The sequence below is a fragment of the Cephus cinctus genome, unplaced genomic scaffold (genome assembly GCF_000341935.2).
Source record: "Cephus cinctus unplaced genomic scaffold, Ccin1 Ccin1_scaffold0779, whole genome shotgun sequence".
NCBI lineage: Eukaryota > Metazoa > Arthropoda > Insecta > Hymenoptera > Cephidae > Cephus > Cephus cinctus.
The window spans coordinates 1923-18922 of record NW_014333382.1 but is presented as its reverse complement, the minus strand read 5'-3'; the positions used below and the strand labels follow the sequence as shown (position 1 = coordinate 18922).

The 17000-nt window shown below is 33.9% G+C and overlaps 1 protein-coding gene across 3 annotated transcripts; it reads right to left on the bottom strand.

Annotated features, from left to right (window-relative positions):
* Positions 1-4436: 4436 nt before the first annotated feature.
* LOC107270491 (cullin-1) lies at positions 4437-16440 on the bottom strand. 3 transcript variants are annotated; one of them, XM_015745548.2, is made up of 14 exons: positions 16211-16440; positions 15011-15242; positions 14759-14918; positions 14466-14684; positions 14123-14377; positions 13742-14035; positions 13361-13624; positions 13064-13243; positions 12725-12874; positions 12533-12651; positions 12338-12458; positions 11703-11806; positions 6075-6294; positions 4437-5970 (listed from the first exon to the last, which is right to left on the bottom strand). In XM_015745548.2, exons 2-14 carry the CDS (start codon positions 15172-15174, stop codon positions 5890-5892), a joined length of 2331 nt encoding a protein of 776 aa, XP_015601034.1. In that variant the 5' UTR covers positions 15175-15242; positions 16211-16440; the 3' UTR covers positions 4437-5889. The 3 variants fall into 3 exon arrangements, with proteins under 3 accessions (XP_015601034.1, XP_015601035.1, XP_024943642.1); XM_015745549.2 differs by having other exon boundaries at positions 15011-15233; XM_025087874.1 differs by lacking the exons at positions 14759-14918; positions 15011-15242.
* Positions 16441-17000: the final 560 nt, after the last annotated feature.

Here is a 17000-nt window from a genome sequence, read left to right as displayed (position 1 = left end):
CATAAAAGAAGAAGAAGAAGAAGACTGCGGGACGGAGACAGGACTAGATCACGGTCTTACTCGCTATAATGAAATTAACGTTCATCCAGAACCCAAGCAAACCCGAAATTCTGCAAATCTGAACAAAGTTCGATAGGCATTAACGTTTTCTGTGATAAATACATAAGTAGTCGTACTGACGGAGTAGTTTAGGAAGGGTTTCATAATCTTGCTTTCGCCGGTTCGATTCTCAGAACCTTTATTTAAATTAATTTTTGTAATTTATATTTTTTATATAAATTATAAATTGAAATAAAGTAAATTCATAAATTACAAATTTATATAAAATAGAGGCTAAAAATATAGTGGTGACGAACTAAAACGTTATGCACATGCCTGGTAGTGTCCAAGGATGTTCAGCATCAAGTTCAGTCATTAGTTCATTATTTAGTTTAGTCATGCTATTGTTCACAAGATGATACTGCAGTTGATCGAGAATAAATTGAGTGATAGAACTATTCTTCTTGTAGTAAAAAAAAAGATGAGAATTATCCAGAAGCTACGTGCTAAGATAGACTTTGCATCCTTTTTTTTTGTATTATTAACAGCATCTATTATTCCATTTCTTGAAGTGTCTAAAAACACTACGATATTGTATTGAATACAGACAAAGGGTCGCTCGATCACAGCGACGCTTGTGACTAAAATTTAAAATGTGCCGTGCTTCAATAAGGCCGAAAGTCTCCATGGCAAAGGCATTTTGTGCTCCGATCGATGTCCATGTGGCAGGGGCTCCGAAACGGTTGACCATGTCCTGTGGCATTGTCGCCGTTTCTCACACCTCAGGCCTAAACTACTCCTTTCTATCCGCAAAGCCAAGCTCCCTGTTACGTACTCTATTGCTTCTTACCTAAGTCGCATGCACCCTAAATTTCTCGAATCAGTACACAACTTTCTCACCAATGCTAACATATCTATTTAAAACTACGTTCTACAAGCTCTAGAAAAACAATTCAGTCTATTACTAACCTTGTTGTCCTCGTCGGCTCCACACTTACTATCCATCCCAATAACATTATCTCCTTGCTCCGTTATCTATCTCCTTATTGGCTCCCTGCATGAATTACTTCCTCATTGGGGGATTTGTGAGCCCTCGGGCTCTGGCGGGCTGGATCTCCTCGGTGATTGGTCACCGAGGTGATCCTTTCTCTGTTTCAGATCGCCGTGGGATACTCGCGCTAAATACCCCATAGAAACGCTCCATTTTGTAATAATCTTGTGGCCGCTTGTAAGGGACTAGGGTCCTAACTAGTGCCAACATACATAAAAGAAGAAGAAGAAGAAGACTGCGGGACGGAGACAGGACTAGATCACGGTCTTACTCGCTATAATGAAATTAACGTTCATCCAGAACCCAAGCAAACCCGAAATTCTGCAAATCTGAACAAAGTTCGATAGGCATTAACGTTTTCTGTGATAAATACATAAGTAGTCGTACTGACGGAGTAGTTTAGGAAGGGTTTCATAATCTTGCTTTCGCCGGTTCGATTCTCAGAACCTTTATTTAAATTAATTTTTGTAATTTATATTTTTTATATAAATTATAAATTGAAATAAAGTAAATTCATAAATTACAAATTTATATAAAATAGAGGCTAAAAATATAGTGGTGACGAACTAAAACGTTATGCACATGCCTGGTAGTGTCCAAGGATGTTCAGCATCAAGTTCAGTCATTAGTTCATTATTTAGTTTAGTCATGCTATTGTTCACAAGATGATACTGCAGTTGATCGAGAATAAATTGAGTGATAGAACTATTCTTCTTGTAGTAAAAAAAAAGATGAGAATTATCCAGAAGCTACGTGCTAAGATAGACTTTGCATCCTTTTTTTTTGTATTATTAACAGCATCTATTATTCCATTTCTTGAAGTGTCTAAAAACACTACGATATTGTATTGAATACAGACAAAGGGTCGCTCGATCACAGCGACGCTTGTGACTAAAATTTAAAATGTGCCGTGCTTCAATAACACGTCTACCCCCACCGCTGAAAATTGGGCGAGTTGCAAGACCTGTATGTAAGACCGTGGTCCCTCTAGTAAGCGTCCGGCCAACGGTGGGCCTCTTACTGATTGGCTCCGCCATTTTGAGGGCTCTTTCCAAGATAGGATGTGTGTGTGTGAATACGTATATGGGAGGGATTCGCATTGTGTAGCGGGGGTAGTGTTAAGCCCTGTATGGCGGGTTGCCTGTACTTGGCGCGAGACTCGATCGAGTCTCTTGATGGTAAAGATTGATAGTTTGAAAATGCGCGCGCAATGTCATGGCGGCTCCAAACGAGCCCAAAACATGGCGTCCCTTCCGGGTATTGGCCGGACTCTTACTAGAGGGACTCTAATTTCCAAGTTCATAATGCGCCCTCTAGAAATATAAAATTCTGCTTTTGAGGTTTTTTTTTAATGATTTCAGATTTATTTACATATGTTCCTTTTTCACATGAGGTAAAAACTACTAATAAAGAATTACAATCTCGTCGATTTGTACAAAACGTCAATACATCCATTAAGGGGGGATGGAATAGGCATTGGTATATATAAGTTGCCACACGAATGAGGCTGAAAGTGAGGAAACTTCACAAAAAAGACTTTTGATATTGAGATCTTTATTGTAGCAGTAACCTGCACCATTCATCGGCCTCCTCGTGATGAAAGTTGTGCAACGTCAACGATGAGTTGGCGACTAATAGAAAAAACGTTATTGATGTCAATGCTATCATGAAAAATGTTAATGATATTTTGATATCAAATTCAGAACCAGCGACCGTAAAATCTTCCAAGAACTAAGTTTCATGTGGATCAAACAATTTCAATTTTTAATATGACTATTTAGGGTCAGCCATTTTTTATTTTTGAATTTTTACTTCAGATCCGTAATTATGATAGCTTTACCTCGAAAGTTTTTGCAAATAGACATTGCTCAATGTAAATTGTTTAAACCGGGTTAAACAGCTGCTGATAAAGAATTGTTCGTATAAACAAAAAAATTGTTTTGTGGAAACAAGTTTTTCCACCTCAATACATAAATGTTGCAGTATAACTACGAAGTTTTTCAAAATTTTCTAGAATAAGTAAAGCTTTGGTTTGATTTTTTGCAAGACCGGGACAAAATCGGATGCTTGGTCGCTAGTAAGTTAAAATAGAATTTGTAGAAGGACTATGGCTGATATAATTGAAATGCCAGAATTATATTTTTTTTTAAATCAAATGGAATTGCTTATACCACAGCTTATTGAAGTTGTAACAAGTATATATTTTTCTTTCTTAACCCGCGAAATCACGCATTCTATGAGTATTTTTCTCACGCGATACGACTCAACCTGTAGTGACATAGCAGTGAGAGTGAGACGTTGGAATTTATGCGCCTATTGATCAGTTAAGAGACTAATCAAATTTGAGGGACAATCGACACTTCATATAGTTACTTCATTTTTTTTTGCTTCGCAATATAATATACATATAGCCAGACCGCGACATCTGCTCCACTTTAAGGGATCGTCTCCTCACGAATTCATCATGTTATTCAGCCCAAACGCACCATCAGAAGTTAGCACATCAGCTCACATGGTAATACCATATTGATCGGGTGTATTTGTGCTGAATAACCGGGTATATAGGGTTATTCAGGAGCATTGCAATGATTGACTGAGCCTGTCAATTTGATTTATATGCCGTAACTACCTTCGTATTAGTGCAGTACTTCTGAACAATCCTGTATATTATATATCTTGATGTACATCTCATATATTAAAATACGTAAAAATTAAGACCTTTTCTAGAGACTAGCTATTTAGTCAAAACCCTCGCTGTGCCATGAGATTGTAAAACACAGTATCGCTACTATTATTTTTCAATATTTTGTTTCCCACTCTATGTCGCGTATTCCATTTCTTAGTTGTCTTCCATCGTCATAAATAAAACGACTCTCTTATAGCATATCAGATCAGCGTGTCAATATTGTAGTTTTTTATTAATTTTAAAAAATCATGTCAATCAGCGTAACAGCTTGGAATTGACCCCATTGTGCACTTAAACATAGCGAAACTCATGACTTCTTTTATATTTGTAAATCGCATATTTTCCAGATATTAAAAAAAAATTATAATAAAATCTAGTGGACACGAAGTAATACTCGCCATAGTTCTTGTCTTTTTTGCTGTTTTTCACCTCTCGGTAACGAAGCAAGAGCACAACTTTTCCTTTTCTGCGACCTTCGAACATTTTCTGATTTGTAGCATTTGCCAAAAATCTTGTTTAATTCACCATGTTAAGAATAAAACGTATTGTAATTCGCGCGCCATTCTTCGGATCAGAACGAGATTCTTCAATACGCGTTTAGACGCAACAACGGAGTGTGATCAAGCTGTTTCTTAAAACTATAACATCTGGTGTGCGCTCTCTTATTTATTATTTTTATTGCACGATGTCAGCTACTAGATTTTAGAAAGAAGACAGAAGAACAAGAATGTTATTGAACCCACGCATTTTGATAATACTTTGATCCCACCTCCTAGAAAATTTTGTGAAGTTCATCTGGTAACAGGTTCTCTGTGCCGGAGAAAACGAACAGAACAATTGAACGAGGTGCCGTACAAAATTATTGTTAATGTGCAGGGAAGGATATGAAATAAGAACTTATGGGAACACAAAAACAAGTTTTTTGAATCTTCCTTCCCTTTCACATACACCAGCACTTCGGCGACAATAGTGTCGCAATATAACGGTAAATACAACTTCATCTCATTATCCTGAAGACTACTGTTCGTTCAACTATTTCATGTGTGTACAGGTACACGGAATGATAACGTGAGAAGCAAGACCATTTTGTCCGTTATTTTCATTAATTCGTTAAAATATTTATTTTATCACTTTCCTTATACGGGGATCTTCATTTAAGTATATTTTAAAGTTTTAATCGTAAAATGTATGAAAATGAAGCAGATATAATGGCGGCCTAAATGATGATTTTCAAGTTGTTAAAAAATTGATTGGTCTTAAATGTTATTCTCGAAAGCAAGACTTCTGTGAATTTTGAGTCAAGGTAAACCGGTTTTTAGCATATAAAGAAGGTGGCTGAACAGTTAAACAAGAAAAAAAGGAATTCCTAAAAAAAATCGAGTGATTATTGTTACAACAAATGCCACTCAAAAGACCCATGTTTCACATTTAATGTCTCTAGAAAAAAACCCACTAAAGCACGGAGAAAAAACTTAACTGTGTTACAATAAAAAGCCTGTTCGTCTTTGAAAGAACCTAAATAAAAGACTTATAACACCTTGCTTTTATTAAATAATCTTGCAGTATCAAATTATTTAACGGAAATTATAATAATGAATAATTAATGAAGTTCGAAAGTAATAAGATGAAATGAACAAACGAAAATAGTACCATTATTGGTCAATAAGTATTGTTCAGAGACTGGTTTTAATGAACTTGAAATTAGGTATAAGAAGGGACATTGATTTTATTCCCATTGATCAGAAGTATAGCGGAGCGCATTGAAAAGAAAATCATAAATGAAGAATAAATGACAGAGGCGTTTTGCAAACACTTCTATGGCATGACTATTAAATAATTTTATTAACAATTATAAAAACCAGTTTCTAAATGCGGTCGGACACAACACAGGGTACAATGACTTCCATATGCAGGATTAAACAGGGGGAGGCGGAACACGATTAGAACAAAAAAGGAAATAAAAAGAGCTAAGAACAAAAGAATAGGAAAGAATTAGCTGCGACATAAATAAATATCGTAAGGTGTGCTGCAACATTAGCATTGTGGGGTCACAGTCCCCGGTTCTTTTCTGTTGTATATGGTTACTGCTGTATCGCTGTATCGATTCGGCAGATCATGCCAGATAGCTATAGGTGTCCTTCTGACCTTCTGTTCTCTCCAGATACTCCTTCTCAATTAAAATATCTATACATTTCTGAAAGAATATCGTTATTAAACATTTGATTGATTCCAATGCAAGGAAACTTTGTTTTCACTTATATGATCTTACTACATTTTCGGGTTTAATTATATATTTACCTTAATGACGTGAACTCTCGGCTTGAACCTAGAACTCAGCTGATTGAGTACTTCGGCAACGAGTTGTTGGTGTTTCAAGACCTTTCGCATTTTCATAATTCTGACGATTGCCGCCTGAATCAAAAGCTTTCGGTCTTCCTCTATATGCTTATGAGTTGTTTCCTGTTCTACCTTGAGTTCTGTCTTCATTTGCATGTTGATATTTACTCTTAATTTTTTGCTGCAAACATTGAAAGGGTTAAGTAATAATCTTTTTTGATCCGAGAAGAAAATTTATATGTACAGCACCTCTGATAAGTTAACCTCTCGGGAGCTAGTCCGATTAGACCTCTTCCAGTAAGTTAATTCCCTTACTATCTGCCTAAGTACCTGCCCACTTTCCCTTCGATGCTTAAGTGGGAGAATTAGTACAGTGGGGAGAGACCATTGGTCTCTGTCTCGCACGAAGCTTGCCTCCGTGTTACCTCTCTGTCACTTTCACAGCCACGAGGGTTTCAACACAGGTAGTAAAATGGAGGGAGTATCTCGTCTCCCTACCGAGCAGGTAGAACGGTCTCAATCTTAACTTTTTGGAAGTTCGTTTCTTAACTTACTGGAACGCATTGATTTACTAGAGGTTAACTTACTGGAGGTCCTACTATATCATTAAACTGAATATTTATATTCAAACGAAATTGTGTTACGTTCCAGATATTAGTGACAACGTGAAATTTGTTCAAGTTTTAGCATTTTGGGTCATAATAAGACGCATACAAACATTAAAAGAAATGTTACATTTAGATTTTAGCTATAAAATCATAATGTACCACATAGTAGAGTACATACACCAGTAAATGAACTCTTTAAAATATGCCTCTAACGAACGGACACCCATGATAAAATCACTATATATTATAACTTACGTAAAAGCATCCATTTACTGGGGTCTGTCAATTCTCTAGTGGAGTCACACTGACATATAATCTACTTTTAAGAACGTATTCCAAGTTATGACAAACATTTATTCTTGACAACTGGTGATACAAAAGGACAACAAATTAACCCTTGTTGTAAAGCCAAATTTCACGCATCTAGTCAAAAATGTTTTTGTTCAATAAATCATTTATTTCAGGCAATGATATACACTTGGCGGTGTTGAATATCGGAGATAATGATGACTCAAAAGTCAAAATGTATGTATTTCGAATGCAGTCCAATATGGCGTCTAAAATGCCGAAAATTCAAATTTACATCGAAATTTTATTCTCAGCTTTTTAGATAACTGAATCTGAATTTTTTATTTAATAGCATACTATAGAAGGTGTGTAGAAGTAGAAGAATCGCTCGAAAATAGTAATTTATAATTAAAGTTAAATGGAATGTTTCTAATATGCTATACGTCTATTGAAAAGAAAAATTGCATATTTGTTTTAATTTTCGCTAATAACCAATATGCGACCTTTATTTTGAATAGTTTAGCCTCAAATTTAGATTCAGCGAAGAAAAAACTGTTAGAACCATTGACGTATAATATGGACTGCGCATAGGCATATGAAAAATGGTCGGCTGAAAGAAAAAGATAGCGACTGATGGCGGCCAAGCCCTGTGTCTTTCTAATTGGCAGCCGTTGTACGAAAGTATAAAGAACGTAGCCAATAGGAGCATTAGAATATGAGAGCGATTGGCTGCCACCTCATTTCCTCTTTGTTGATTTCAATGGTCACTGTTCCAAAGGATTTAAAGTAGGGATCGCGTAGTCCATACTACATGCATGTCGATGGTTAGAACTGAATTAGAAGTCATCGGGTTCACCATTTTAAATTTGTCAATTTTTAAATCAAATTCGAATTCAGAAACCTCAAGAACCCCCCTGAGATATAAATGTCATGTGAACCATAGCAGCAAAAATATTTGTTTACAGAGATGCGCTTTTAAGGGGGGAGATATATGTAAAGGATCAAGAAAATTGTAATTTTTTTTTTTAATGTAGTAAATTATGTGTAGAATACACCTAAAAAGTTTGAAATTGAAAGTCAGCGTAATATTAATGTTATAGCTTAAGAAGGATCCTCATCTGCGCCGGCCTCTCAGCACGTTCCATGTTAATCGAAACTTTAAGCGCGTTTTTCTCAAAGTAACATTTTTGAAACTCGTGAAAAAAATAACTCAAAAAAAATACTTGACCGATCTAGCTAAAATTTTTCACATATCTATAGTATACAAATACCTCGAAGTTAAACCTACATGTTCCAAAAAATTATTGACAAAAATACTTTTTTAATGCAAAAAAAAAAAGAAAAATATTCACAAAAAACTCGAATTTTTGTTGCAAAACTTACAAATTTATGAATTTCGAAATTTTCTCTTATTTCATAGGTTCAACTACGAATAATACATGTTTATGAAGAACATCGTTATCGGGCTCGTTGTTACAGATCAAAATTGCCGACGATACAGATCCCAGTAATAGGGCACCTCCGCTTTAACCTGCTTTACAGAATGTAGTATATCTGCGCTATTATATATTGTACAAATTTCAAAAAATTTGAAAAAAAGTTTTACATTAAGGTTGTAATATTTCAAATATATTAATTAAAAATTTATATGAAAAAATTCACAAAATTGGCTTATTCTTGGCCTTCTATTGTATGTACATGTATCTCCCTCCTCCCTTAAGGCATCAATGATATCCAACTGGTTTAAACATATTACAAACGTATAATATTTATGGAATGGAAGATATAAAATGCATGAGATACTATATAACCACAAACATACGTTATTCAATATAATTATATATATTTTGCAGAAAAAAAAGCAGTAGTGCTAGATAGTAATGGTAACTAAATCCCGTACTTGGTCAAGGATGTGGCATCGGTTCCGCATACGTGCGAACTTAATTACAGTTAAATGATACTAATTCTTAAGATTTATATAAAATTCTTTTAGAGTCTATTATACGAATGAATCTTTATTGAACTAGTTTATAAATTTTATTAAACCTGCTTTAAGTTTTATTGTATTATTATTTTTCAAAACACGAAAGTTTTCTATTCGCTCTATTTCCGTAAGCGAGCGAGTTATTCTCTAAAAGGCGTTTAGAATCAGAAGAGAATAATAAGTAACCGAATAATTGCGTTTCATAGTTTAGTTTCATTTTTAATTGTTAGTCTACATCATAAAGATGATGACCATGTGTTTTCTTTTGGCATTTTTTGTCGGAACAAAACATTCCAAGGATGTCACGATCACGAACGTTGCATCTACGTTGTTTTGTTAACCACTGTGATATTATTGTTTGTGTTTTTCGAAACGTGCAACACACATGAATAAACGTTGTCGTTACTAAAATATATTAATGGGTTCTCTTTTCACCGGTGCCTACAAGGGCCTGTGTTCACATTTTTAACACTAAACATGCCAACAATTTTTTATAAACGTATTTTTGACTTTAAAACGGTCAAATGACCGGTCGATGGTAGTTTAGTGTTAAGCAAGGGAACTTCGGAATATTCCTCTATGAAAGTGACAATAGTAAGCATTTCGATTTGGCAGGTTTAATGGCCAATTTCTTCTCCTGCGGATAAATCCCCAGCTAACCAATTATTTTAATGTTTTAGGAGTTTATCCGCAAGATAAATTTTATCCGAACGTGAAAAACTTAGCCATAAGACACTTAAAAATTTTGTATTCATCTTGCAGTGTAAAGCGTAAAAAGTTGTCCAATGTAAAAATTATCAATGCATAAACTTATCGATTTTTGTTTTAGAACAAGAAACTACTTAAAATTATGCATTGTTTTTGCATAATCATGATCATAATTCTAAGCGATGTGATTTGCAATACAAAATCATGCTATTTTTACGTACTTTGAAAAACACAATGGAAATGCTAACGCATTGATAAATTTTATTCTAGAGAACCTTTTAAATATATCGCCGCAAGAATATGGACGAACAGAAAAATTGTAAGTGGCTTAAAATTGTGCAATCAAAATTTTCACGATTGCCATCTGCATAGATGAATACTTCAAAGTTCCCCTGCTTAAAAATACATAAAAAACACATGGTTGCCGTCCATATGATGTAGATCATCAATTAAAAATGCACCTAGATTCTTGTAGAATGCGATTAGGCAGTTAAGCTTTGGTGTTCATCATAAAGTCGGTTGCAAATACAAATAAAATGATAAACTTACTATTATTCTATATATTTTTTTTCATTCATTAACCCATATACATGCATGCATACATTTCATCTATTCAGTTTTTAATTTTTTAGCTAACTTATTGACATTAAAACCCGGTTTTCTGTTTCAAAAATGTCCCTAGAATATGAGTAAGTGTACAAAAAATATAAAGAGTTACTAATTGTTAATAAAAATAGTACTATAATATAAAGAAAAAAAAGTATAAAAATACGTGCTTTTTTAAAGATGAAATTCATTTTATTAGGGGTCCGGACACAAATCCATTATTTTTTATCTTAACAAAAAGGTAAAATAATGGATTTCTCTCCAGTTTCCCTAATATATTAAACTATGTTCAATATTAAAAGGAAAATTTAGGTAAATACTTAGGTATTTCGGTAAATTTAATAAATATTTAGGACAGTTTAAAGTAAGTTTAAGGAGTTTCATCGAATTTTTGGGTCTTTTTTATTATTAAACTTTTATTTATTGAAAAATATGTGAAAATTAATATTGTTTACTCTGAATCGAAAAATATAATTTCAATATCTTTTATACTTGTTTCCTAAGAGTATTTTGGATCAGTATATCCGAATCTGAAGTCAAAATTTTCAAATTCCAATAATTTGAATTATGAAAATTTGTTACCTACGATTCAGATTGTGCAACAAAAAGAAATCCAGAAAACAAATTTTTAAAAATTTTAAATGCGAAGAAAAACATGATGTTTGAAAGGGTTAACTGTATTTCACATTTAATTAAGCTGAAATTCGATTAGAAATACTGAAACGAAAATGAGGAAAGCAAACGTGATAATAAGAATGTAAGACGATGGTAGAAAAATCCACTATACATGCGCTAAAATACCTCTGTAGAACAAATCCGACAAACTTGGCAATTATAATGAAAAGTCGATCAATTTAGACTAATTCGCTAATTCATACACGTACAATGATTAAAGTTCTCCTAGAATCGAAATTTACACAACTTAGAATGTTTATCTCTATAAAATCACTGATTGTTTGTACCGTCATACCGTGTTTCATGGATAATGAAATTTTCGACATTTTTAACCCTTGCGATACGACGGGTGACTATAAATCACCTGTCACAAAACGCCCACTACACATCACGGATGACTATAGTCACCCGCTACATATTATATACTATATATGTGTATGTACACTTTTGGCGCGGCACCTCGTTCTACGGGAGAGCGTGCGCGGTGCGGACTATCGTAACGAAAGGGTTAAATGAATGCTTGACAATTTCATGTATAATTTTTTGAACTACTGATGAAAATTTGTAACTGTGTCAAACATTTCAAAAAGTAATGAACACATTTGAAATTCTAAAGTCAGAAATTTAACGAAAATATGTAGACACGTTATAATAAATCAAATTGACAAATTTTACATTAAAAAATTGAATCATAAAATGAAAAAATAGTGAACTACTCACTTTTTGTATCCAGTAAAAAGCTCTACTGTGGATAATGGAGTTAATTCCGTCTCGTCATCGGTGGCAGCCGTTAACAATTTAGCTTTCAGAAGAATTTGAATGACCTGTAGGAAAAATAATACAGCAGATCATAGCTGCTGTTCTATCACTTCTAATCCATAGAAATATGCCAGAGGAGATAAGGAAATATTGTGTACTTATTCGTCATTGGGGAATTAAAGTAATTAATGCTGAAAACAATTTGATATCTGTAAACTTTTTAACATCTTGTTGAAAAGATGCATAGAATGCAATGCTGATTATAATTTTTTAAATAGCTGCAACAATTGTTAAATTTGAGAATAATTTTTTAAATATTTTTATTTTAAATAATTTGTAATCTTGTTGGAGATGGAACAAGTACGGGAAAGTCGATTGTAGCTGATGAAATAACGAACAGAAGAACATTGCTAAATTTGTTCTCACTTCTAATGCTATGACATATATTTTTTTCACGCCAAATTTAATGGATATAGTTCTTGTTTGAAGGTTACAGAACACCTTGTATATGCTCCATACTTCAATGTATTAAAACTAACTGAGCAGCAATTTTAAGCCGGAACAAGTGAATAACTGAACGTAGCATCATGACTCACCTGTAATAAAAAATCCATTTTAATTTGTGTTGCATCATGCAACTGTTGTATTGTCCACATAGTGGCTCCATTGTATTGAAGAAGAACAGCCATTTGAAAAGTGGATGCTTGCAACGTATATCTGAAAACAAGATCGAATAAGGAACATTAAATGTAAAAATAGAAATTTTTCGATTAACAAATAACAGAAAGTACCTGTTTTTGAAACAATTTGTATGTAATTCCCCTTTAGACATGTTATACAGCCAATTAAGTTTTCTTCCGCTGTGCTGAGAACTGTAGAAGGTTGTGAACCTGTGTACAGATCGTTCCAGCTATAATAAGGGAGAGAATATAATTACGAAGTGTTTTGAATGAGTAAATACTAATAAAATATATTTAACTCACCTCCGTAGGCAGGGAAAATGTAACAGACTGTTGAAATGGCCAAGAACCAGACGACAGTACTTGGATACTAAAGTCAATGTCCAATGGCTCTGCTGAGTTCGTCAAATGCCTTCGAAATTGTTCGTTCAGATCCTTTGAGACCCCAATATCCTGCGAACAGACTGCTATAATTACACATTTATCAGAAATCATTACTCAAAGCATTTGCATTATTTTTGAAAGCTAATTTAAACGCACGAGACCCGCCCTAACTCTTGTAACATTCTTGGATAACTGATAAGAACCTGGAAATGACTAAGGATAAGCACAAAAGAAAAGAGATCAAAAGGAGTACTGTACCTGGAACATGCGTTGCAATTTTGAAGTATACTCGAATCCACAGGCTTGTTTCAGTTTCGAGATCATAGAAGCCTCAGCGTCATCGCTAGCGGACATATGCTGCACTAATCGCTTCGCTAACATCTTGCTGTAAAACTTTTGAAATACATCTTTGTCCTCTATGTATTTAAATACAACCATCTGAAAGTATTTTATTCGTTGAAGCACAATTTTTATTAATTATATGAGAAAAGCATCAATCGTCAGTAAGCAAATCATATTACGGCGAAAAAAAGATTACAAATATAAAAAACTCACAACTTGGTTAAGTGTATCTTCCAGCTCAGCTTCTTCAGGATTCTTGCTGCTTTTCTTTAACAACAGATCGCAATACCTTGCTAAAAGTTCCGGAGATTTGCTGCTACTATTTGCAGCTTTAGTTACTGAATTGCTGTTAATGAATCGACCACAAGCCTTATCTAAAGCTGCTACGAAGCCGCTATCATTGTTGAATGCTACCAAGACCAAGGCGTTGTACTTTTTATGAACTTCTAATATTGTGTTGACATATACCTTAGGATCCTTTAAAAAGAGAAAACACTATATAACGAACAAATGCATGATACATGTCAAGATTATAATTAAACTCATATTAGCAGAAAAAAAAAACAGATAAATAACATCCCATAATTTACTTACATTTGCGGCTGAATCACCACACTTATCAATGGCTGCCAGACCCTGATTGGCTATGTGAGTCTCAAGAAGATTTCGCAGCTCACCAAGACCATTTGGTATCCTCGCAACCAACTGATACATCCTTCCTAGGTCAATATTTTTGTCTGCATCCAGTAGATTTTGAAATTCCGAGTGAAAGATGTCCAGATGTTTTTCAATCAAAACTTTCTCACACGTTTTTGCTAATCTCTCGTGGGTTGTCTGATGCAAATAAACCTGAACGCGTTTTTGTTCCTCCAGTAACCTTTGTTCAGCCTATTAAGTATTTATTTTAGGAAGTGATTATTAAGAAAAATGGCATTAACAAAATTAGGAGACAATAAATAGAATAAATAAAATTACCTTTTTCATGTATTCTGTAACTGGATTCTGACGAAGAAATTCGGTACTTTCGCGAGTATAAAAACGTTCAGTGTCTTCAAGGAAGACATTTTCAAAGGAATCCTTATAAACTGTAAGATTCTGTCCCTTGGCACCAGGATCTTCCTCGTTAAGACCTAGCTCAACATAACAATTAATTACTCCACTAACCAGACGCGTATTTATCGTTTCACCATTCCGTTCTCGTTCAATCAGCTTCAATACTGCATTAGTCACCTAAGCGTAATATTCTTTATAATGACATCGACTTTTACAATTAATCTGTAACGCAACATGTTTTCCTTATAATTTTTTAGCAACATACTTGTTTGTTCAGATGCTTGAATAAATTGTCTCGCCACGTAACTAGCGCTAGTTGATAGATCTCATATATTCCTTTACGCCCTTCTTCACATTCCCGACGGACCCAATGACGATTTAGATAAGCACACACACCATTTAAGACTTTACTGCTGAATTGATACTCTTCCCATTGTCTCGTGTAGAATTGAAGAACATCTTCGTCCATCAAGTCGATACCATGCTAGAAAAGAAAAATAATATTAGCTTGAGTGCCTTGTATGTTTATCATGGTATACACCTACGAATATTTTCTACCTTCAGTAGACTAATAAGATAATTCCTAAGAAAATCTCGAAGACGCTTGTACAACTCCAAACCAACCAGTTGTGCGCCACCTGTAACTTGGCCCTTTTTACTTTTTGTAGAAGTTCTTGTAAGCTGTTGATGTACACTCGTGCAATAGTTATACACATGTCTATGATAATAATTATGTAGTAGTAAGGACAGAATAAATTGAAAATCTTTTTATATCAAGATAGTTATCACAGGAAGATTTGCAAAGGATACGTATAGAGCTCAATATATCTTGGTTTGGACATACATTGTCTGTTATAGACTTGCTCTATGCCTTCCTTCAAATCACCCCAAATTTGATCAAGATCTATCTGTTTAAGCCCTGGAGGACCACCTTGGTGACTCCCAGCCCCACCAGAGCCTCTATGCCCTGACATCCTATTCTTGTGAGCTTGTCTGGTCAGCGTCAGTGTTACTACTTGCTACTACGATTCTCCTGGAAAGTCTAATATGTTAAAAAATTGATTGAGGAACAAACTACTAACTGTACATTGGCCTTCTTTACATAAATACATTCATACAGAATGGTATTAAAAAACAGAGCAAACTGGGTTTCAATGATAAATAGTTTGCAGTGTAGAATCACAAAAACCACTTAAATTACCTTTATCCTGATTATACTTTACATACTTCTTACTGCACTGAAAAAGAGTTTTAGTAATAATATTAACCATTGAAAATTCTATTGTACCGTTTAAATGGTAAGTATTGCATATGTGACATTTAAAAAGTTTATTAAGAAAGAAATTTATATTTAACAATTATTATGCAGATAATTAATCATTGTTAAAAAACAGATAATCATTCAAAATCAATATTACAAAGTAATAATATGGGGAATATATTTATATTTACCTATATATGTATATATACATTAATCTATATACTTATATACAAATATATGTGTGACTAATCAATGGATACGATCATATATTAATTCAATAGGGTATTCTGACAATGCAAAATAACCGAATTGAATTAGATTTTGTCAATTGCTTATTTATTTTATATAAATATGCTTCTTTTATTCCATAGAATAATTAGCCAATCTTATATTTATTTAATTTATAAACATTTTTTCTGTTCATCCTTCATATTGAGATTAAAAGTTCAAGTCTATTAGTAAACACTTGATATCAAACATCTATTAAAAAGCAAAAGCGATCCCAAAAAAAAAATAGGAATAAGAAAATGAGACTGATTCCGTTACATGAAGTCGTCCTCATGGAAATATTCTTAAGAAATAAATAGCAGTAAAAATCAGACCGTTCATTTACATAAGATTATTTTAATGAAAGTAAGCTATAGCTCTATAATCATAAAACGTAATCAAATATTCGGAATCATAGTTAATTTTATTTTGACGAGATTTTTAAAAAGAAAAAGCTTCGAGGACAATAAGCGCGCACTCACCTGTCGATGTTTACCACCGCATACCAAGCCGCTTCTGGAATATTATTTTTAGGTGGACCGAGAATATGAATTCCGGACAGACGTCGTCTACGAGAATTTTTGGTTTCGTTTTGAAATTGAGCTTGGATAAAATTGCTCGATCGTAAATTGCGTGTACTAATCGTCTTCTGGTCAGCCGAGATCTGCTGGTTCACTTCTGACAGGTTAACTCACAATGTTACCAACGTGAAAAACTACAGATGACATAGTATACAGCTACTTGTGTGAAGTTAGCCGTCCAACTTTTATTTATTTAACTTTTTCTTACTCCAATCGTTTGATTGTTTTGTAAAAACGTTTGATAGTCAATAATTTTTTCAGAAAATAAAAATAAAAATCTGGTGTCAAGTTCGCCGGCATTTGTTTTTAATCGTATTTAGCTTTTCACGGGCTCAATTGATCAAGAACCATTTAATAGTTATGAATTAACTAATAAAAACGTTTGATAGTCCCCCGATTGCTAGAAAAAATAAAAAACACCATATGCGATTCGAAGTTCTCAATCGATACAGTACAATCGATTCCTCGATCGGTGTATCCATTGAATTAGACAATATTGCAAACTTTTTCTTCTTCCAACCGTTAACTTAATGGTCGTTTGATAGACTTGTAAAAACGTTTGATAGTCAACAGTTTTTCAAAAAAACCAAATCGGTAGGTCCGTTTGAGCAAGAGTTTTACGTGTTCTGAAGAGCTATAGCTGTATTCGAAAATAAGACGAGAGCATTGAGAGCATGTTGTGTCTCGATCA